This window comes from Taudactylus pleione, unplaced genomic scaffold (assembly GCF_031769625.1).
Source record: "Taudactylus pleione unplaced genomic scaffold, aTauple2 ptg000154l, whole genome shotgun sequence".
In the NCBI taxonomy this organism is placed as follows: domain Eukaryota; kingdom Metazoa; phylum Chordata; class Amphibia; order Anura; family Myobatrachidae; genus Taudactylus; species Taudactylus pleione.
In genome coordinates, this window is record NW_028284556.1 from 19113772 (window position 1) to 19138657 (window position 24886).

The window sequence follows — 24886 nt, forward strand, 5'->3', positions numbered from 1 at the left end:
AATTACATACCTCGCAAATTGTAATATTGCTTCTGCAGTGCAAGGCCATGGCCAATGCACCTCTCTTCCCCTCCATTAAAAACACCCCTGAATTGTCAGCTCGCATCAGAGACACATACCTCAGGTATGTGCAGCAACCATTGACCACGGTAATCGGGACATACCTTTCAACTTCCCATGAGTCAATACAAATGTGCTGACAATGGGGACTTTCCCATTGAAATCGCGACAGTTGTGAGGCATGGGTTTATAGATTCTGACTGTGTAAAATAACTGTGCCCACACGCAGAACAAATATTCCTTTGGTAAGGTTAATGTATGAACCACACAACATAAGTACCAACAACAATGCATCTTTATTTGTGCAAATGCACCTACTTGGCAACCTAGTACATTTAAAGATAATCGCTAACTCTTGGTCCTTGGAATGGCTCCTAAAAGGTCAAGAGTTTGCGGATAGGCCTGAAAATGTGCATGCTGGAATGACTGCATAATATCACTTCCTCTTTCAACATGCACAGCTGTTTAGTACCAGCCCCTTTATATTTTATAAACTATATGTCTACAATTGATCGGCTTAACCCTATTCATGTCTTAAATCATGTAAGTCCTTCTGTAGAGAAAAAAAGGCTGTGCACCCTCACACAAACTTGGCAACTTCTCTCAAATGTTCCCTACTGCACACTAGGGTTTGCAATCCCATGGGATTCGCACGAGACTGAGACTGAACTGCATTATTTTTCAAGGTTGAAAATCAGACAAAAAAAAAGTGGAAAACAAAACCTTTTTTGCTGGCCGCTGTCTGATGTTCAGAAATACAGGAGAATGACCGCATAAACTACTATTTAATTGATTATCCTTCCCATTTATTCTAATTTATTTTCTATAATTTTCATTTTTTAAGGGAAGGTGCTCCCAGGAATAAAATAAGTCACAATGGAAAGCAAAAGAAGCAAAGTATTCCTATAGCGGGGCGCTCTCGGATTAATCATATCAGGAACTGTAACCTCTAGTGACCCTTCAATCCTTAAAATATACCTTTTATTAGATCCTTTAAAATAAAGTCAGCGAAATATGTTAGAAATCATAATGTGAAAATAATAAAAACAAAATTGTGTAAGTAAATTAAAACTCGTGTTCTCCACAATAGTCTATTATTCATAATACTGTGATCCATAAATCATATTGTATACCAACTTAATAAATTGAGTGCACAAATAAATCTTCTTAAATGGTCCACTGTATTTCTTTTCACAATATATTGCTTATGCCTTGATTGAGTGATGATACACACATATATATTCTTCTTCTTCTTCTTCTTGTTTAATCCAAACTCTGGAGCCAATCATTTTTAATAATTAAGACAGATGTTCCATACAGTTAGGGGCATATGTATCAAAGCTTGATGTGAGATAAATGTGAGATATATATCACCAAACAGCTTCTAACTTACATTATGCAGGCTGTGTTTAAGAAATGATAGTTTGGAGCTGATTGGTTGGTGATATATATTTCAAAATTGTATCTCACATCACGCTTTGATACATATGCCCCTTAGTATCCAAAAGAAATTAGATTTAGTCTCTCCTACACCTTTAGTTTTATTATCTCTGGTGTGTTGTTACGCTTTCCACTTATAAACATCTTTCATATTGTATCGAAGCAGATCTCACAACTCGTTATTAGTGACAGTGATACAACAGAGACACTAATTATCATTGGTTAATATGTGTGGCTTGAGTAACTATTCTTCCATATTAGTCATATCTTTTAGATATATTATTCTCAATCCAGCAGATACTAGGTTGCTCTAGCCGTTGATTTGCATAGGCAACTGGTAAACAATTAATATTCTTGGTAATTCAAATTTTATATTAAACGGGTATCTTCTGACAAGCGTCTTATTACTTCTTCACTTAATACAGTGGACAATATGTTTAAATAATATTATAGTTGTGACCACATCTCATTTATGAGGCTTCCTGAAAGAACTCTGACGCCAGACAGCACTCAGTGTATCTTCTTTAAGCCAGTAAATTACATAATGCGAGCTGGTCTATTGTGTGGTCACAATCATAGTTACCGGGTGAGCTTGGACATTAAATAATGTTAACTGCACACTTAATCAGTCTCTCAATTTTAGAGTGATATGCTGCAGGTGTATCTGCTATATTATCGAGTGATCTCACTCTCCTATTCGTGTCCCAGCAGTATTATACAGCCCCACTGTTATTACTCTCAGCTGCTATTAGCAGCAGTGTATCACTGTCAGTTCAGACTGCCTTATAAAGCAATTACTTTTATCTGCTCAGTGAGCTGTAATATCCTATAGCATTTATCGGCATGTATTATACAGCCCTATTGTAATACCCTGCAGCATTCATCAGCATGTATTGAACAGCCCCACTGTTATTGATCTCAAAGGCTCATTAGCAGCAGTCTATCACTGTTAGCTCTAAGGTTAAGTAATCACTTCTATCTGCTTAGTGAGCTGTGATACACTGCAGCATTCATCGGCATGTGTGCTGTGCTCACCACGGTCTATACACATTTCACTCAAACATAGTTAAGACTAAACATTTTTTTGAGGAGACACAATAATTTAAAAAACACAGGTCACACTAGGCATCGTGTGCCTGTGCAGTCCTGACACGCGTTTCGCTTGTCAGCTTTGTCAAAGGAACAACCTGACCACCGGGTTGCTTCAAACTATATCCTGGTCTTTCTCCAATCACTATTGGAATCCATGATTAACATTACTTTGGGCCAATGGGATGCGCCTGTCAGCGTTTCTATTGGCTATCGTGATCTCCATTACAAAGATACAGAAGAACAGCGGTGTAATAAGATCGTAAATGTCTGCTATACAATGTAACATCTAATTTTTATGACTGACATTTCTTTAGGCCAATGGGACGCGCCTATCAGCATTTCTATTAGCTATCGTGATCTCCATTATAGAGATATAGAAGAGCAGAGGGGAAATAAGATCATGAGTGTCTACTACACAATGTAACATCTTATCTTTATTTTCATCTCGCATTTATATGTGATACATTAAAAAAACTAAATCCCAAACTTACACATGTGTACTGTATGATTTGATATATAGAGTGTTTAAAACTCTATATATACGTGTGATGTGTCTATTATTACACTATTAAGTAGCAATATTAATGCCTGATGTTCACTAGAAGGGTGGAGCTACACTGGATGGAAAGGAGGAGGAAGAATCTGCACTTCCTGGTTTCCTCCTCCAGGGATTAGTGTATAAGTGTAGTCTGGTCCGGTCGCTGCACGGTGTTCACTGTAGGGGTGAGGCTGCACAGGGCAGGAGGAAGCAGGAGGAATATTCACTTCTCTGCTTTCCTCCTCCAGGGATTAGTGTATAAGTGTAGTCTGGTCCGGTCGCTGCACGGTGTTCACTGGAGGGGTGAGGCTGCACAGGGCAGGAAGAAGCAAGAGGAATATTCACTTCACTGCTTCCTCCTACAGATCAGTCAGTGTCATAATTCATAACGCAATCCAGAATGGAAGTTATGATTTCTTTCACAGACTGCAGTAATATAAGCTTACCATTGTTTTATGAATTGCGGTGGATTGATGCTTTCCCCATACTTGTGATTGGGGAAACAAAATTAGATGAAAATAGGGAGACTGCAGAAGAAATCAGACATTTCTCTGAGAGTACATAAATAGCTGAGAGCAATGAACAGCCCTTTTATCACAGGTCATAGTTTCATAAAATAGAACCCTCAATCGTACAAATACCGTAGAATCCTGCAAGGTTAATCCTGAAGATGAGGGACTATAACAATAGTGCAGGATCCCACGGAACTGAGGAATCCCACATTGCAGGATTGCAATATCTAATTCATAACTGCAAAACACTGTACGCCTCTGGTCCTCAAAGTTCCTTCCATCGGAAGGTTGCACCATCACAGAAATTGTCAAATCAATGAGTTTCCCATTGAATCAGGTACATTTGTGCACAGTAGGCAATGCTACAAAAGAACAGATACACTGCAGGCTTAACCTTTCTTAAGTTATCCTTAATCATACTAGTCTAAAGGTGGGTACACACCTGACAGATATATCTGCAGATGATGGTCGTTCATACACACTGAATGATCATCATCTACAGTCTGCAGCAACTCGGGCCGGACTGGGAGCGGGTAGGGGATGTGGCCTAATCGCGGAAGGCGTGGCCATACCCCCTTTGAGAAATAAAAAAAAACACATCTGCGACACTCAGCCCGGTGCCCAGCCAAGGGGGGGTGCGATCAGCGTGATCGCTCCCCCCTTGGCATAGGAGACTGCTCAAGCTGCTGCTTTAGCAGCCTCGGACAGTCTCCCAGTGCAGCCCAGCACACAGCAGCGTGTGCTGGGCTGCTGTGGATGGGGAGCTGTGCCGTACCCAGGTAAGTAGTACCCGCTCGTGGCTCCCCCCCCTCGCTGCACCCCTGTGTACAGGCGATCGGCTGATCGCCCCCGTACACACTTGCCGATGGACAGATATGTCTGCAGACATATCTGTTCATTGGCTGTGCAGCACAGCCAATGCGATATGTCTGTGAACGACGTTGTTCACAGACATATCGTCTGTACACATTGGCCAACAGAGGCATGATATATTGGCCGATCGATTGATCGGCCAATATATCAGCCAGTGTATGCCCAGCATAAGTTTCTGGCATGTTTGTGAAACACCTGAAAGTCTGGGAAAATAGGCCACCTTCCCTAGTAAGTTGGCGGGACCTTTATGATGCAATTTGCTGAGAATCAGGTCATCATGGTGGAATCTTCCCAGTATGAATTGAGCCACTGAGCATCAGATTGGGACCATGACGTGAATAATTGCGTTATCATGCTCAACTGCACTTACCCCTTAATCATATGTAAAATAATGGCTGCTACTTGTACAACACCAAATCAGTTACCTACTCAAATATATTTTTAAAATATGTATGTGAACATGTCCTGATTATCGCATAGTCAAGAATAAAATATACATAAGCCTATATAAATGAGTAATTCACAGATATAAGTACCAGTGAGGTCACTGTATATTAGGTGTTAACTAGGCTGATATTTCCTCTAGCAATCTTTTTAGTGTTATTTTCCTGTTACACAGCTGAGAGTCTATATTTCAGAAAAGGCCCGACAGTGTGCTACAGGATAACCCAGCTCCCCAGAACCCATAGGATCTTAGGTCTCTTATAAGTCATAATGCTAGCTGGGAAGTATATTATGCTTTATATGAGAACTGATATACATCTAATTAATATAATCCATGTTTTCATGGATCCCTAAAACAATCTATAATCAGTTAATGTAAGAACAAATATGTCAAGCTCAAATATCTGCTTCATCAAGAAACCATAGACATAAACAATGGTCCCAAATAATGTATCTAATATTTCCATGTACCATAGTCAAATGTGTGGAAAGTTATGACCTGGTTGGTGAATGTCATATTTCTACCATGTTCTTATTTATAATTACTCCTGAATTGCAGTGGCCTGGAACACAGCGCCATAAAAGAGGCTTTGTAACCAATTAGCATTCATACTGATCTTCTTTCAGTAATTTCAATGGGAAGGTGGGGGGGCTTTCAGGAGAAGAGAATGCTTAAAATTTTAAATTGTGCTTTGAAAAAGGGTCAGTCCAAGAGCATCAATAAGCTACATGAAAAATATATACATTTTCTGTTTCTATTTTTATTCCTGTTTTATCTCAATAAATTTGTTTGCAGTTGTATCTCTGTTCTTATTGTTATCTTTTTTAAACCATTTTAAGAATTGCGACTTTCTTCATCATATTAATTTATTAAAGTTTTTTCCTTTGTGATCTTAACAAATGAATGTGAGAGATAAGCTTGCAAGTCATAAACACTAAATTTAAAGCAGATAACTGTTGATGAGTGTATTTTGAGTGTGTGAAATAATTTTGGGGAAGTTTAATAATTTTTAGACAGACCAGGTAGTTTTGTATTGATTAATCCTTTCACACCAATGTGTCAAGATTGCTCAATTGATTGTTCTTATGACAAGAAAGTTGCTAACTATGATCATTCAACACATAAATAACAATTGTATCACTATGTGCATGTGGACATTAAATGTTATAAATTAAGCGATTTGTTTTATCCACATGGTCAAAACTTCATGAAATCATCAAAATTAAAAAATATATATATTTATGTAATATTCTATTTAGATACTTTATTATACAAATTGTTAAATTATATCATTTAACAAAAAGAAAAAAGCACCCAATCTCACTACTGCTCGAAGCTCTGTTTAAGTAACTGCTGCTGCAGGGGCTTTTCAAGAGAGGAGGAGGCCTGTGTGCAGTCTCTGTCCGGGGCTCCCTCCTCTCTCCGGGCGACTGCGCACTGAGCGCAGCATCGCACGGGTAGACTCTGGGCACTGGAGTGTGCCCAGAGTCTACAGCACACACCACACACCCTGAACTTAGAATAGTATGCCTGAATCAGCCCCCCTCGCCTTTTCAACTTCCAAGTGTAACATTGTAAAAGTTGGTGCCATCACACGTGTTACGAAAGACTCTGACACTGTGCCAGAGGCCCCCCACCCAGCTTTAATTTGGTCTGAATTAAATCAAGTAATGTTGAATATAATATTCCACATTTTTTATGTTTAAATCACCATTGCCACTAACTCAAGCTAACAGACCCTTCACAGGATAGTCAATGTTGTCTTATATCTGGACTGGACAAATCACAAGATATAAGTAGCCAGTACTGCACTAAAAAAATTCCTCTTTGCACCACTGAATATTTGCTACATATATACTAGAGCATACATGCATAGAGCTCATGATATGGGGGTTCAAAATGTGATTTTGAATCAGGAGAAGGAGCTGATGCAATGGGAGGATGGGGTGGTGTTGAATCCTGAGGTGCCATAAGGATTACGTTTTAAGCAATCCCTGTAGCAACGGAGACAGGACAGACCGTCAGAAGAGTAGATATTGCAGGAACAAGATGAGGAGGGAGCGGGTCGTGGGCGGAGTGGGGACAGACGGTTTCAAAACTACTAGTATGTAATATAAGAGGTGGAGGATACATATAATAAAATGAGATGTTCAGAAAGACAGAAACAGAGGGTACAAAATAGATCTTTGATCTTAAACTGGTGTGTCATGGTACAAGTGTGCCATGACACAACCAACTTAGCTGGCCTTGATACACACTGGCCCGCACCAGACACACAGTGGCCTTCCTGGGCTAGGAGGTGCAGAAAACCTGACCAGCCCCCCAACAAATACTGGCATAATGTGATTTAAGGGGGCACTACAATGTGGCATAACGTGATCTAAGGGCCCTACAAAGTTGCATAATGTGATTTAAGAAGGACTACATAGTGGCATAATGTGATTTAAGAAACACTACATAGTTGCATAAAAATCAAAAGGGCTCTATATGTGGCATAAAGAGATCAAAATGGAACTATAATCTGACATAATGTGAGCTAAGGGGCACTACAGTGTGGTATAATGTGATCTAAGGGGCCTACAAATTAGCATAATGTGATTTAAGAAGAACTACAATTTGGCAAATTATGATCTAAGGGGCACTACAACATTGCACAATGTGATTTAAAGGGCACTGTAATGTGGTATAATGTAATCTAAAGGGCACTATAAAGTGGCATAATGTGATCTTAGGGACACTACAATATGACAATGTGATAAATTGTTATCTAAGGGGCACTACAATATGGCATAATGTAATCTAAGGGCCCTACAGAGTAGAATAATGTGATCTAGGGGACACTACAAACTGCCATAATGTGTACTAATGGCATTACAAAATGGCATAATGTGATCTAAGGGTCCTACAAAGTAGCTTAATGTGATTTAAGAGGCATGACAAAGTGCCATAATGTGATCTAAAGGGCACTACAATGTAGTAAATTGCGATCTAAGGGGCACTACAAAGTGGCAAAATGTAATCTAAGGCCACCACAAAGTAGAATAATGTGATCTAAGGGGCTCTATAAACTGGCATAATGTGAACTAAGGGCACTATAAAATGGCACAGTAAAATAGAGGGAAACAGGAGACAGAGGAACAATAGGGATATAGGCTATAGATACTGAATAATAAATGCCCCTTTATGTATGTTAAATAGATCATCTTGGTAATAACTGTATCTTCCTGTGAAACAGCGCATATTGAAATGTATGGTGCTGTAAAGTAAATTTTCCACTGTAAAAAGGACCAAAGTCAGATACACAGATGAGAATAGCTTAGCACACCTAAACGTAGCAACAAATATTTATTTCTCAACATTTTGGACAGTCCTGATGACAGTGTTCTTTGTAGCAGGTGTGTTATTCCAGTCTCATCTTCATATGCACCTTGATTGATCTTTGTATTTCAGTGTGCATTTGGCCTTGCCTGCTTCAAACATGTAAGTGGTAAATGGCTAATATATACTGACAGAACCGTTTAACAACTTGTACCCTTGGGTTACAGTGTTTTGTACATGTCGAACAGAAGGAAGATTGTATAGCAATAAACTGGTTGAAATGGATTGTCTTATAGGTAAACAGGCATAGTATGTAGAAAACAGTTGTTATACCCTACATTACTGCCAACAGGATAGTTAGATCTCTATTACATAATATACACAATATTATTTTGTGTATTAGTTTCAGTTTAAAATTATGCAATCTGTTAATGCAAACTTTAATATTGAATATGTTTTCCCCTTTGTGAAAATTTCTCCCTGCCACTATAACCATCTCTGTGCCAATCTTCAGATTAGTAAAGATGGTCAGAGCGTAAAATTAGGTGAGATATTAGCAGCTTCCTTCATGTAAAATGGCTGATACACAATTATATATGTGCACCTATATTGTAGGTGTGGGCAACTGGCGTGAAAAAATGTTGACATCTGTCATATAGAGAAATAAGTTCAAATATAATATGATATAGCAAATAGAATTGTTATAAAAAAAAATTAGGATGTAAGTGTAAAATATTAAAAGATATATAAATATTTCAAAAACTAAATAAGAATAACAATCAAATGAAATAAATATGAAAAATATAAAGATACAATAAATATAAATGTTAAAAAAATATTTTTTCTCTTTATTTATTCCTATTTTTACTCTCACTGTACACTACTTCAGCCCTTGCACTTTTCAAAATTTTATTAACCTGAAAACGCTTCCATGTTATTCTGTAAATGTATGCACTTTTAATGAATTCTAAGCACACTTGCACAAATCGAGGCACACAACAGGACCAAAGCTCGCTCTGCACCATCTTGCACTTAGTAAATGACCTCCAGTTTCTCTATAAACAGCTATCTCAGCCTTCAATTTATTACACTACCCTGCAGAGCTACTCCAACAGATTACTGCAGCGATGTACTGCAGCCACATGGTTAATAAAGTGTGCAACTGCTATTATGGATATGCAAGACTACATCACCACACCCTTGAGGTTTGCAAAATGGGAGGACAAATTCCAATTTCAGAGAGATGAGCAGAACACATGATTGGAAACCAATGCACAGCCAATACAGGTAGTTATAAAGGCAGTGGGACTCTGATTGAAATACGGCACAGTTGCAGTTGTAGGCTGAGGTTGGCCCTGCATAGATCTGGTTAAGGTCATGGAAAACTGTATCTGAAGCCTTCCACTGCATTGTTTGTAGAGGAAGATTCAGACTGAATCTCTGCAATACTGTTTTTAAAGGGTTAACTCATGATCTGCAAATAAGTTGTTGCAGTGGAATGGAGCTTATGACCAAAGGCATCCACATCCATAGATGTATGGACGGATTCTGGCTGAAACCCTGAAAAGCCATAGTGGAAGAGTATATGGACTGAAGCCCTGCCAGCCGCTGTCGTGTGAGGAGCTTAACAAGCCAAGTAACAGTAACCCAGAGATCATTAATGAACTCCAGTGACCACCAATCACCAGCACATCGCTATGCTCATTCAGGTCAAACCTAAAAGGTATCAGAAAGACAGTGTTCATTCATAGTGTTCATTCTAGTACACTGCACCTGTCACAACCTGTGCAGTTCCTCTTTCCTGTCTGGGGTGTGGCTCTCTGCTCGGGTGCTTCCAGCACACTCAGGTAATGCAACAAACTGCTGAGATACAGACCAGAGTGTGCTAGAAGCACCAGAGCAGAGAATGAAACCCCAGGCAGGAAAGAGGAACTGCACGAGTTGTGACAGGAGCAGGGTGCTAGAATGAACACTAAAGCATATACTTTACACTTGAATTTACACTGCAACATATTTAGCCACTACAGGGTCAGTACTCACATAGAGGCTCATTTTGAGTTAGCAAAACAAAAAATTGCACCTTGACAAAATTATGTTGCACTGTAGGGGAATGTCGTGACTGCGCTCTAAATTGCAGTGTAAGTAAAGCTGTCCAGTGTTTCGCCCTGATTCTGCGTTGGGAGCAAAGTAAACAACAGCGAGTACCTTTGCACCTTGGCAAAACCTTGTTTTACTGCAAGTGTGGCAGATTTAAAATGTGCAAAGAGATTTAGATTTGAGGAGGGGTATGTCCAGATCTAAATTGCACTGCAAAAATAAAGTTGTCCAGCATTTATGGGCTACATATGAGAGCAGCCGGTATTTACCCTGCATGCAAAAAATAAATGTATTTGCACCCATTGCAGTGCAACATGGTTTGTCCAGGTACCCTCTTTTTTGCTTTACTCCCAACTCAGAATCAGGTAATTTGTGTGCTACTTGCAAAGGCAGCAGTATTTACCCTGCATGCAAGAAACAAAAATACATGCATTTGCACTCCTTGTTTGTTCAGGAGAAAATTTGCAACATGTTTTGCTTCGTGCCTAACATTAAATAAAACCCTTAATGCAAAGGTTCCCAAACGCGGTCCTCAAGGCTCCCCAACAGTTCAGGTTTTAGAGATGTCAATGGTTGAGCACAGGTGACTTAATAGGTACCTCAGGCAATTTAATTTAACCAACTGTGCTTAACCATGGCTATCTCTAAAACCTGAACTGATGGGGAGTCTTGAGGACCGAGTTTGGGAACCTCTGCCTTAATGTGACTATTGCCCGTATAATACATTCAATAACTGCTTATTTGGGACAAAAAGACAATATTTGTAAAAAAAGCATGTCCTCTGTAATTTACCTTCAATGTGGTGACTTTTAATTTTCAGACAGTTACATATATTATAATGGTTGAATGCCGGATAAAGTTCTTACCATTTGGCCAAGTACGGAAGTCTTCTGTTCGCTCAAATGGAGTGGTAAGTAGCTGGCGTATACAACCATCTGGGGCACTAACTGTACAGAAGTGGCTGTAGAAAATAAAGCAATAGATATAAACACATTTATTTAAGTTTCAATATAACTATAATAATAGATGTCCAATTTCATTATAATTACAAATGCAGAAAATCTTAACTGTAAAAAATATCCATCTTTAAATATAAATACTTACAGTTTTCTATTTCATTTGTGCTACATTTTATGGTGCAAATGAGAACCCCTTTGGCGTTTGGAGACCAATATGTTGCACATCCCACTGATATAGCAGCCAAGGCCAATGTAATTTAGAAACGTGTGAAAAAGATAATTGTATTTTTGTAGATAAACTCTCTAAGGAGAATCATATAAAATTAAAGCCAGTAAAAGTTTCATGTTAAGTTGTGCTAAAAAATAAATCCCCTAGGTTTAATTCTATATGTTCTATTTTAGTTTAAGGAATCAGTACAAAAGATATAATTAGGTCAAAGACAATATGAAATTAGAAAACAAGCAAGAACAGGAAATTATAGGCCACTAAGGTCAACTAGTTTAGTGTGTGGAATACAGAATAAAATTGAGCAGAATAGAAGATAAGAAGCAGGATACATTTTTTATGATCTGACAATAGAGCTAACATTTGCAGTTGTACTTGAAGGACTAGGTGCAAATAGATTTTTACTAAACATATTCAAATTGTGCACAGGCTCCTTGACAGGTGATAATTATGCCATTCGCTTTGCACTTTGAATTTGGAACTTGAGTGAATAATGAAGCTCTGGTAGAAACATCTTAAGGTTTGACCAATGAAGAGTTGGCAAGCTTTGATGTCCTGCTTCTTTAGATTAACTTATTTCTCTCTATAATAGACATTAATTGTAGGTAGTGTACTCTCAAAACAAATCGTCAGCTTTCATACTTTTGCTTCAAACTTCAAGAAATCATATTCTTTATTCAACTGAGGAACTCATGCAAGTTTATTGATTAAATATCTCTGTAGAGAAATGCACCCTTAAGGGGCTCATACACCTGAGATGTATTGTCCCTGGGAATTGGAAACAATCATCATGATGGAAATCCTGTAATTCAACGATCCCTACCAAAACATGATTGGTATGGGTGAGTCAGGGATTTTTAGCATGCAGTTTTTCTCTGAACAGCCAACACAGTAGCGCAGGCAGTGGGGGTTTCTGAGTACACAGAGACCCTCTTGATAGAGGTGAGAGTAAGCACCAGGTTATTAAGCCCCACCCCTTCACTGCAAAATGCAGCTATTTGTGAGTCAATGGGGAGAAGGCGGAACCAATATGATGAGATTCCATTACAATTGTGTAATTTGGCTCCGCCCCCTCCCGACTGACCTGTGAATCGCGACAATTTGCCACTGGGTAGGGGCCTAATGACATGGTGCCTGGTCCCATCCCATCTACAACCTGCAGCTACTGCAGGGTAAGTGTGTGTGTGTAATGTATGTGTGTATATATATATATATATATATATATATATATATATAGACAGTAAAGATTATATATATATACATATACACAGTTGAGTCTCCCATATCCAAATATTCCGAAACACAGAATATTCCGAAATACGGAATTATTTTGGCATGACTGAGATAATGAAACCTTTGATTTTTGATGGTTCAATGTACAAAAACTTTGTCTAAAGCACAAATTATTAAAAATATTGTATAAATTACCTTCAGGCTATGTGTATAAGGTGTATATAACACATAAATACATTCTGTGTGTATATTTGGGTCCCATTCCCAAGATATTTCATTATGATATGCAAATATTCCAAAATACGGAATATTACGTTATCCAATATACCCCTGGTCCCAAGCATTCTGGATATAAATATATATATATGCTGAAAAATAATAATAAAAACATGCGCCTAATAGTGTAGTAATGTAGAAAACAATTTAATCAATGCTCAAAAGGATAAGTAATGTGCGTACCAAAGAGTAAACAATCAAAAGCTTATCTGATAGTCAGGTAGTACTCCAATGGTCAGGTAACTTGAACCGATATCACTTTCCAGGTTCCCACGGGATACACCTTCATGATAACCTTAAATTTTGGCTTGCAATTTTTTGCCCATCAGGAGAATATACAGTATATAGTGTAGTATTATATGCAACAAATGGAAACATCACTGGACATAAATATATCTGCGTAACCAGAATATGTGTAAATCAATTGCAAAAAAGATATCACTCCTCTGTGTTTCAGGTCAAGCTCAGTAGCAGTCTGGCTTCATATGAAAACAGATAGAAGACCTCAGACCAGAAATGGAGAGAAATCTCCGTAAATATTTAATTTAGACCACATAAAAACACAACAACAGAGTAAAAACAAACGTAAAAAATAATAAATAAACGCTTATATTTTTGGTATTACTGCAGATACTAGTCCACTACTAGCAGTATTGGGGAATCAGTTCCAAAGCGTTTCGTCCCTCTGGACTTCCTCAGGGGTAATATCAATGTCCTGGACACCCCTTTATATATCCTCTACCATAATTGTGATTAAAATTTGTGCCAACTCGTTGCAGCATGCCGTTTGTGCATACGCACTGTGCGGCGGCCATTTTGGTGACATCATATCCGCGTCACCGATGTTATATGGAGTAATGGGAGAAATAAGAAAAGATCTGCACACGCCACCCAACATAGCGGACGTATGTAACTCCCAATTAGGTGTTGAACAAGGCTGGCGTCTCTCCCAGAGGCTTGCAGCACTCTATATCCATGGCTCGCACTTCCGGATAACTACAGGTTGCTGGAGGGCGGAAGTTGTAGGTGTAGCCATCTTGTGGATGGCGATCGTCAATTCGACTCGTGGCGGCCATCTTGATGCTGTTAATAACGGCCTCAGCCATCTTGCGGATGGCGGCCATACGTAAAAGCAGCCACGGACAACTTGTGGATGGCGGCTGGTAGTTAAACATGCAATGGCCAGCTATTTGGTAGTACTCAATAGCCTACCACCAGATTGTCATCCATCATTTTGTGTGAGGGCAGCACTGGCTTTTAGCAGGCAGCCATCTTTTGGGTATAAAAATTACAGAACAGCAGAACCAGCTTTACAAATGAGACCAAAAATACCTCATTAATAAATAAACCATAAACATAAATAAAACCAGAAATTACCTCATTAATTAATAATAATATGGAGGTAAACTATAAACATATGCATACAATAATAATAATAAACAGACATCTGATAATAAATAACGACTCCCATTATAGTATATAAAAACTGAATGAAAAAATGATAATAAAAATTCCTTAATAAAAGCTACAGTAACAACCAATAATTAATAATAATAAAATACATAAAAGGAGCTAAAACAAGATAAGATGAATAAGAGTAGACATTAAGAAAAGGCGCAATTTCATAATTTTTATTTAGATATATATATACACACATATATAGACACACACATATGTCACACATACATTACACACACATATCGGCAGAACGAGGCATCGGGGCCATAGATGTGTGGCCCGCATAAGATGATCGTTTGTTCCACACTTAGATGATTACTTGTTCTGTATATGTCCTGCATTGCAAAGAGCAACTTTGTCAGCCAGGTGATTCTATAGAGGCCATTATTAGCAATGTTAAAAGCTTACCAGTTGATAAAGGACAGCGTGACGGGTTCGGGATGCAACAGAATAGCCAGGCTCCTCCACAGTTTAACTGTGGGGCGATGCACTGTTCTGCCCCTAAAATAGCCTCTTTCACTATAGATACAAATGTACAATAAATTCTGCCTCATCAGTAGATATCGGACTGGGGAACGGAAAACAACCTGAGCCCAACCCACTACTGGTTAACCAAATTCTTGGTTTCAGCATTCTTTTAGCCCTATAACAGCACCCATTCCCTCTGGACAGTTCTCAGATGCCAAAAAGGACTTTGATGGTATGAAAAACTTGATGTACAGTAATGGCAGCTGGTCATGAAAGAACCAGTACATCAAAACAAGGGAATGTACAACATCAACTGACCAAGGCAGACATAGGTGAAAAATATGTTAGGATAACAGAAAGCTCAAAACAAAAGGACTGGGACGAAGAAAATGCTCATGGTCACAAACTCAAACAAAAAAAGAAGACACAAGGCCACAGACTAGAAATAAGATGAGAAGACAGACACAAAACGGAGAAACAATACACACAAAAAGACAACATGGAGATCTAATTGGATGGCATGTGCTCCATTAGTCTAGTAGCGAATGTGTACAAGATAAAAGTGAAGAGGTCCTGGGTTTAAGCACCATCAGCGCCTTACAAAAGGTTATACTTTAAATATATGAATATAAATCCCTGTTGTTTTAAACTTTCTTTTTGAATTTTTCAAATATAAATATAAACCAGTTAACTAAAACATTTTTTTTCATCAAAACCGCACAAAATTGTTGTTTTTTTTATTTAAGTCTAATAAGTATTTTGTAAAACATAGTAAAATGTTTTGTTTTAAAAATATACCTAGGAGTGTCCATGCCCCAATTGTAATTTTACTTCCCGCCCCATCAAAAATAGCAACCCCCAGTGTCAAAGATCCCCAACAATATCAACCTCCACTCCCTAGTGATAATAGGTCACCGTGGCAGAGCCCCACCCTTACACCCATGAGGGGCCCCATTTTGTCCCTCCCCATCCCCATGTGTCACTATGTCTTAAAAATGCTTTTTTATATATCCCCCCACACTAGCCAAAAATATATATTAATCTGCAGCATAACCCCCCTCCCCTCCCAGTGGCGAAAGATGCACCTCCCTACCCTCCCCCGTGACCCAGAGCCCACTCATCTTTGCAGAATGTGGTGCAGGTCCCCTCTGCTGCAGCTGTCCTCTGCACACGCAGAGATCTGCACACTTTGTGCTCCTCACACTTTTACTTTAGGCACATGCAGCAGTAATGTTGAGGGTCATAGACCACCACATCACTGCAGTGGGGACTGGGGAGTCAGTAAAAGGAGCGTTCTACACTTGTGCAGAACAGATCTCCTCTGCAGAAGCCGGGGGACAGAGCAGGCTGGTGTGGTCACATGGGATGCAACCTTGCCAGATGAAGCACTTCTGGCTCCAGTTGCATCACATGCGACCAAGCCAGATGAGTGGTTAAGGGTTTAATGTACAGATAGTAGACAAAAAAATTAAAACACTGAAGTCACTTGATTGAATGTTTGGCCACCATGAAGAATCAGTATGGTCGGTCTCCATCATGGGAATGAGTCAATAAATGTCTGGATTATGCAGGAGAGATGTAAGACCATTTTTCCACAAAATACTAACTAAACTGATGCCTGGGTGATGGTGGAAATTGTTGTTCCAAGCACAGCTCAACAATATCTCATTAATGTTTGATTGGATCCAGATCTGGTGACTGAGAAGGATGAAAAGTCCTGAAAGTCACCTACCCCATCAGGAAAGAAATGCTGCAACATGCATGTAATTATGTATTAATTACTAGCATTTATTTAATTAGACCCAGCATATGCTGTTGGGCTTTATAATTAGGAACAAAACAAGACTGGGTAATAACAGACGATAAAGATGTAAGAGGATCCTGCTCTCAAGCTTACACTCTGCAGGGAAAAAGGTATTTTACACAGATGTGATCTCCTACATCTATCCTCAATAGGTCACGCGGCATGACATGCCTGGTGGGAGTGAGTCATGATATGCGACACTTGTACACCTGTGTGCGACTGAGTCTGTAAACGGAGTGGAAAAAAGCCGCTGCATCTTAGCACTTCATATGCTGATTCAGAGACTCAGTTGCACACAGATATATAAGTGTCACATATCATATTAAACAGCACAGTCCCCTGGTGCCCGTCCTAGTGCATCACATTGAGACTGGGGCCTATCCATTAGCAGATCATTTTCAAAAGATGAAAGACAAAAGATTATCCCTTGAAAATCCCTGGGGCTGCGGTGACAGATATCTGTCATGTACATGACAGATTTTTGCAAACGACGAACGATATTGCATGACATCATTCAGGGAGTGGATTTTTTTTTATGTATGAACAGAAGTTAATTTTCATTAAAAATATTGTTCGTCGTTTACCGCGACAGATATTTCTAATATCTGTCAGCGATAAGCGATATTTGACCAACATGTTGGAGAGACAAAAGACAAAATTTGTCGGCTGCGGGAGTGCGCATTTTCATTGTTCAGAGCCTATCCATTAGCAGATAAATTGAACGACTGAATGATAAATCGTTTATCGTTCAAATTTATCTGCTAATGGATAGGCCCCTTTAGGGGTATATATTTACTAAAGGTCGATTTTAATCGATTCGAAATCGATTAACATTGATATTGTGTTTCTGAAGCTAAATCACAAATACTTTAAAAACTATATAAAAAATTGTCAGTTAGTAAATAGCCCCAGAAACCCAACATCGATTTTGATCGATTTTTAAAGTAAAGATACCCCTTAGATGCATTTTCCCCCCCAAAAAAAGGCCCCACACTAGTAGTGTCTCACGGGACCTGGCATGCCGAGGGCTGCTTGGTGCGATTGAAGCAAAGATGTGCGAGGACACATCTGTAATTCGGAGTAAGTGCTACAAATTGCAAACTGGTCCAGCCAGAATGTAAGTGGAAATTGCTTGTAATTATGCATAGGTATGCTGGTTGACCTGTTTTTTGCATCTTTGCTACCCTGTTTTATCACTGATTTGTATAGCGCTGTAGTATTTTGTAGTGCCCTAATATATATGCTAATAATAAAAAACATGGGGTAAAGATGATCATACAGCACCATTACATAGTAATGAGCAGACTGCCCCCAAATAATGTCAGGAATGTGTGACCCTCAAATGGGTTTCGCTGCACCAAGTGAGCAGGTCGCGGCCCTCTGAACAGGTACCTGGGAGTGGCAGGAAGACCGGAACTATATTAGAATGAATTAGCACTGGGAACCCTAGAACTGTAATAACACTAGAGGCCAATGTAAGAACTAAATGGCTAGGACACAAGGGATCAGCTAGACCTGAATACTTGAACACAGGAGACTGGCGTATGAACTGAATACTTGAACACAGGAGATCAACATGTGAGCTGAATACTTGAACACAGGTGATCAGTGTATGAACTGAATACTTGAACACAGGAGATCAGCGTACAAACTGAATACTTGAACACAGAAGATCAGCGTATGAACTAAATACTTGAACACCAGAGATCAGTGTATAAACTGAATACTTGAACACAGGAGATCAGCATATGAACTGAATACTTGAACACAGGAGATCAGCGTATGAACTGAATATTTGAACACAGGAATGCACTGTGAATTTGTAAAGGATGTAGTTGCTGACTTGCACTTAGAACACAGGGAATGTAGATACAGGCATGTACTGGGAATTGCTAGAGATCCAGCTGAGAGCTAACTAGTAATTAGCATGAAAGCTGACACCAGTAACACAGGGAGGCAGCTGGGGAACTGAACAGCACAATAATAACAATACAAGTGTTGTTATGTAAAGAACTGGAGTTCAGTGAGAAAACCAAAAGGACACACTGGGAGCTAATATAAATAACACTGGAGGACAGCGAGAAGGCTGAAGCAAGACATTGATGACATTACATGGACAAACACTGGTGAGTATCACAGTCACTTGGACAGCAAAGATGAACAGCAGCTTCCTGTTCCTGGAGTCAGACTTAAATACCCTTATGTAGCTGGTAATTGGATCAGAGGATCAGCTGAGTGACCACAAGACTACCATTGAGAAAGACGGGATCGGTATGAATGACCGCCCGACCAAATCCCGACACCAGAAGACCAGCAGGACAGAAAATCCTGATTGGTAAGTATAGTAACCACACCCAACCCTATCCCCCCCTAACCCTAACCCTCACTTAGGGGTGCCTAACCCTAACCTCCCCCTAGTGCCTAACGCTAATCCCCCCTGTAAGTGCCTAAACCTAACCCCCACTTCCCAGCAGCCTAAACCTAACCCTCCCGGGGGGTGCCTAACCCTAACCTCCCCCGGGGGTGCCTAACCCTAACCTCCCCCTTCCCCTAGCCTAATCCTAACTCTCCCAGGGGATGCCTAACCCTAAGTGCTCCCAGGAGCCTTGAAACCTGATCCTCCCCCCCCACGGCTGTCCGCGCCCAGCTTACCTTTGTTTGGTATGCCGGGCGTCGGGCTCCCGGCATAGGGATAATGATAGGCGTCGGTATTTCGACGCTGGTCATAAGTCCCCTGTCGGGATTAGACAGTCAGGAAGCTGGTGGTCGGCATTTCGACCGTCGGCTTCTTGACGGCATCCCTGAAAGACTAGTCAGGTGATATGAACCAACATGGCTGCACCCTGCCCGGCACCCCGGAAACCAGGATGTACACACAGAAGTCCTAGCAGACCCTGGGGAGAATACTCAGTCACCACTCACCTCCACTCCCAACGACTGAACACCTAAGCACAAGGATGCTGGCGCAGTGGTGAGTAGCGGCTGATCCCAGGTCGCATCCTGACAACTGGCTGCTATCGCCAGAGGTTGAAATTTACCATTAGTAAAACTGCAGATAAAAGAGAAGTAACTTCTGAAGTGCATCAAGAACAGCAACTATGCAGCGCTGTATAAAAACAATGCAATTTCACTTACAATATTATATTTTAAACTTCAATGTCAGCGATGAATCAATATTTATGCTGAAACATTAACAGAGAGATTTAGCAAACCTTCTAAAGAGGACAAGGGGAGAAGTTGCCCATAACAACCAAATTCTAACTAACATTTATCCATCCAGTACATTCTATAAAATGATAGGGTGCTGGCAGTAGTCTATGGGATGAAACTTTTGGCTACAAAAAGGATGCACAAATATTTTGAGACATCTACTACTATAGGTTATTGAATACACCATATTCAAGTAAAAGTCAGGGACAAATGCTTAATACAGTACGTCCCAGAAAAGGGATATTTCTTTTACACTGTTCTCTTTTACAGTTTTAAAAGTTTTTATTTTTCTCTTTGCGTAATAAAAAAGTAAAATGCCAGATTTTCTAGTCGTGTTTCTTTCTTTTATTTCCAACTGAGAACATGAAGCAAAAATATGAACATCCTTTAACCAATTGCCAGACCTGGTTGCATCAGATGCAGCCACTACCCTCCCCCAGTGTCTGCCATGCAGCCGATCATTACTGATAGGGCAGCCCAGTGGCACCCCCCCCACCCGGCGGCTGCAGAGAGCCATAATTACAGGTTGAGTCTCCCATATCCAAAATGCTTGGGACCAGGGGTATTTTGGATAACGGAATATTCCGTATTATAGAATAATTGCATATCATAATGAAATATCTTGGGAATGGGACCCAAATTTAAACACAGAATGCATTTATGTTTTATATACACCTTATACACACAGCTTGCAGGTAATTTTATACAATAATTTCAATAATTTTGTGGCTCAAACAAAGTTTGTGTACATACATGAAATTCATTTATGTTTCATATACACCTTATACACAAAGCCTGAAGGTAATAATATACATTATTTTGTAATAATTTTGAGCCTTAAACAAAGTTTGTGTACATTAAACCATCAAAAAGCAAAAGGTTTCACTATCTCAGTCATGATAAAAAAAAAATCCGTATTTCGGAATATTCCGTATTTCAGAATATTTGGATATGGGAGACTCAGCCTGTATAGTCAACCAGATGGACAATCCTGCAATTTTATACATGAATCGACCATGCTGGGTGTTATCTGTTTGTTTAACACATAAGCCATAACTGTGCATAGGCTGTTGCTTTCAATATAATTGGCATTCCTGAATTATTCAAGTTTGCTAGCAAAGCTCACCATTTTGTGCACTATTGTTGGTCTTTACCTTTAGCAACTCTCATATTGCAGACCAGGCAGTCTGAGACATACACAATCCAATAGACCAGAGTTTCCCAAACACTGCCATTATAGTCCAGGTTTTAATGGTATCCATTGCTTGAGCACAGGTCACTTAATAGGTACCTCAGTCAATTTGATTTAACCATCTGGACTCAAGAATGGAAATCCTTAAAACCTGGACTGTAATGGCGGAGTTTGGGAAACTCTGCAATAGACAATAGCACCCATGTTAAAAAAGAACAAAAGTTGTTATGTGTCCTTATAATGCCAGACTTGCTCTTATATAGGTGATGTCACTTTATATTGTGCCTATATGTGTTCTTGACCGCAAACATGCAATACTGTGAGCAAAATACTAACAGGAGTCACAATAAGAAGACACCAGAAAAAGTATTTTACAAATAGCTGTGGGGGGTACTGGCTCATGGCAATTGGAGGTTGGGATTAGCGTCATTAGGTAGCTTGGTTCAAAAAGGTTTAAAATAACTAGTTGTGTCTAAAAAACTCTCTCTCTATTTTCTCTGTTCATAGTCTGCACAGAAGGAAAACTACTGTATGCCTAACATACACATTCCCATGTGCTAGCTACAAATTACCAAGGTTGAGGTTAGATTCCCATCAATTCTATCAGAAAAATTATATATACATATAGGGGGCAATTCAAATAGCAGTGGTAATTTACTATGGTCTGATTGATCCCCTGTAACTATTCAATTAGCCCTGAAGGTAGCCCGCAGGCTGCAGTTAATGGGGATTTTGTTCAGGTCTAATCAGACCTGAAAAGAAAGCCCCGATAAATATCCTGTTAACGGGTGCAGCAACTAATTTTACATATAGGCCCGGGAACTATGTGTTAATGGCCGTTACCAGGGTAATTTAACGGGTCAGAAAAAGGGGTTCTAATTGAATAGCCCCAGGCGCTAAAGCCCGAGACTAGCACCCTTTTTTACACCTGTTAAATTAATGGGGCTAAGTTAATTTCCCCCACAGATTTTTAATTAGTATTTTGTTTACAAATCACATGAAAACTACAGTAAAACATTTAAATACAGATTTAAACAGCTGATATAAAAGTTACATTTAGAAATAAAGTAAAAAATAATATTTATTCATGTTTAATATATCAATCTAATTGAACACCACATGAAAAAAATGTTCTCAGGTGTTTTTTTTCCTCCACATAACATTTAATTATACAAATATTCAATGAGTCGTAGGTGCAAATTGCAAGATGTTATATTCTTTTTTGGCCAAAAGCGAAAAATCTGTTGCTTCTTTGTAAAGACACTGTTCAAATGCTGCAAAACTAGCAATTTAAACAAAAGCAAGACACAATTGTTAAATATATTTAAATGATGTTATGCTTTTTATGATAAAAAAATAAATATTATTTAGTGGTGATCTTATTTGACAATAATAAAATCAAGACAAACAGAATTAAAAAGAAAAAACTACTTGAGCTACATTATTACTATCCAAGTACAGGTTTGTGGCCTAACATAATTTACTGTACCTTTTTTGCAAAAATATTATTTGGCATGGTTTGGCCAATGCCACAGCATTTTGACTGTTATCGTTTTTGAACATGACACATGGCTCTGCTAAACTATATCTCTCATATTGTATCATTTGGCTACAAGTATGCCATCTGTCTTCTTACAGATATACAGAGTGTACTGCCACTGGCATTGTGTCAATCTGTGTTTTGCCAATTGCTTAAGAAGCATCTGACAATACTGCTGTTTTTTTTTTATCTTGTTGTGTTACAGATGGTTGCATAATGTTGCTTTGGAAAATATGCCCTTCTTTATATGCAACCTAACTAGGTAGAATGCATACTCATATGCAACTGGGATACAACTTTCATGGTCCTTCCAACATGGCTTACAGAAATTGAAGGGTTAACACCTCTGTAACTTGGAGATGAGGAATAATCCAGAGCATAGTTCAGTAAAAACAAGACTCTACCTCTTCCATACTCTGTATTTTTTAATTCACGATGGGACTAGGTAGGTACAGGTATTATTATTATTATTTATATATCACCAGTATATTTTGAATCTCACCAGTGGTGGTGAGATTATGGTGGGGTCAGCTCAGTTTGGCAGAGTCTGACAAGAGTCAGGTGTTCACTAGGGATCCGCTTCACTGCTGACACCCCATGATTTGTGGCTGTTCACTGAGAAGATTCACGGTAAGGATGGTTTATCAGGAATAAAAAGCTCATAATTAGGAGGTGTAAATTTATTGCTAAAGAAGATTTGAGGAATCTATTGATAATGAAGCTTTGAGAAGTCAACTGATATAGAAGCTTTGAGGAATTGATTGAATTGATTTTTAAAGAGTCAATTAATAAAGAAGCTTTGAGGACTGGAGTGTACTTGACTGAAGTGTGGCCTGATGGCCATGTTGGAGCCTTGAGAGCTGATGTGTGCTTGGCTGGAGTTGTGGTTGAGTTGCATCCTTGAGGGCTGATGAGTACTTGGCTGGGATTTGGCCTTGTGGCCAGGTTGCAGCCTTGAGGGCAGATATGTACTTGGCTGGGATGTGGCCTTATGGCCAAGTTGCAGCCTTGAGGGCTGATATGAACTAGGCTGGGATGTGGCCTTGTGGCCAAGTTTCAGCCTTGAGGGCTGATATGTACTTAGCTGGGATGTGGCCTTATGACCAAGTTGCAGCCTTGAGGGCTGATATGTACTTGGCTAGGATGTGGCCTTATGGCCAAGTTGCATCCTTGAGGGCTGATATGAACTTGACTGGGATGTGGCCTTGTGACCAAGTTGCAGTGTTGAGGGCTGAAGTGTACTTGGCTGGGAAGCGGCTGAGACAGCCGTGATGGAATAACTAAAGTCCACTCAGATGCAACAGTGTGACTGAAACAGTAGTAAAGTTGGTAACAAATAGTCCAGTCAGACGCAGCAATGCGGCTGAGACAGCTGTGATGTAAAAAGTAGAGTCCACTCAGACGCAGCGGTGCGACTGAAACAGTAGTAAAATTGGTAACGAATATTCCAGTCAGACGCAGCAGTGTGGCTGAGACAGCTGTAGTTTAGTAAACAAATAGTCCAGTTAAACACTGCAGTAAGGCTGAGACTGTTGAGATGAAACATGTTAAGTCCCCTCAGATGCCGCAGTACAGTAGTGACAGGGAAGATACACGCTAGACAGGAGATACTGGTCTTGTTACCCCACTACTAAGCCCCATTCCCTCCTCGTTCTGTCTGTCACCTCCAGGGCTGCCAAGAGAAATTCTGGGCCCGGGTACTGCAACATCCTGTAGGACCACATCATGTATGGCTGCACCCATTTGTGAGTGGGTCTAGCATGTGAGATGCACCCACTCACAGGAGCATGGCATAGCACCCAGCAGCTGGAACTAAAGTAGTCACTACTGTATTAGGATGGCGGGACAGTCCCATAATAGCTGAATTTCTTGTCAGGCTGTATATAGATGCTAAAATGTAACACACAAATTAAAGTGCTTCTACTTTACTTTGTACATCTCTCATGTAAATAACACAAACAATCTATTTTCTATCATAGAGATAGATGTATGAAGGACTTAATTTTTACATAACATCAGGTCGTCTTATACACACACATTCCGCAGCACATATCCATTCCTAACCCACTGCTCCATGCTCCTTCTTCACTATCTACCCCTCTGTGTCGCCCCTGTCTGTCTGCCCTTCCCCTTTAGAATGTAAGC

General features: G+C 39.6%; 1 protein-coding gene across 1 annotated transcript in view; it reads right to left on the reverse strand.

Annotated features, from left to right (window-relative positions):
- ADGB (androglobin) overlaps nucleotides 1-24886 on the reverse strand; it is a 435925-nt gene that overhangs the window by 246249 nt on the left and 164790 nt on the right. The window contains exon 10 of the mRNA XM_088474497.1: nucleotides 11242-11336. Coding sequence (XP_088330623.1) covers nucleotides 11242-11336 — 95 coding nt within the window. The remainder of the gene's footprint in view (nucleotides 1-11241; nucleotides 11337-24886) is intronic.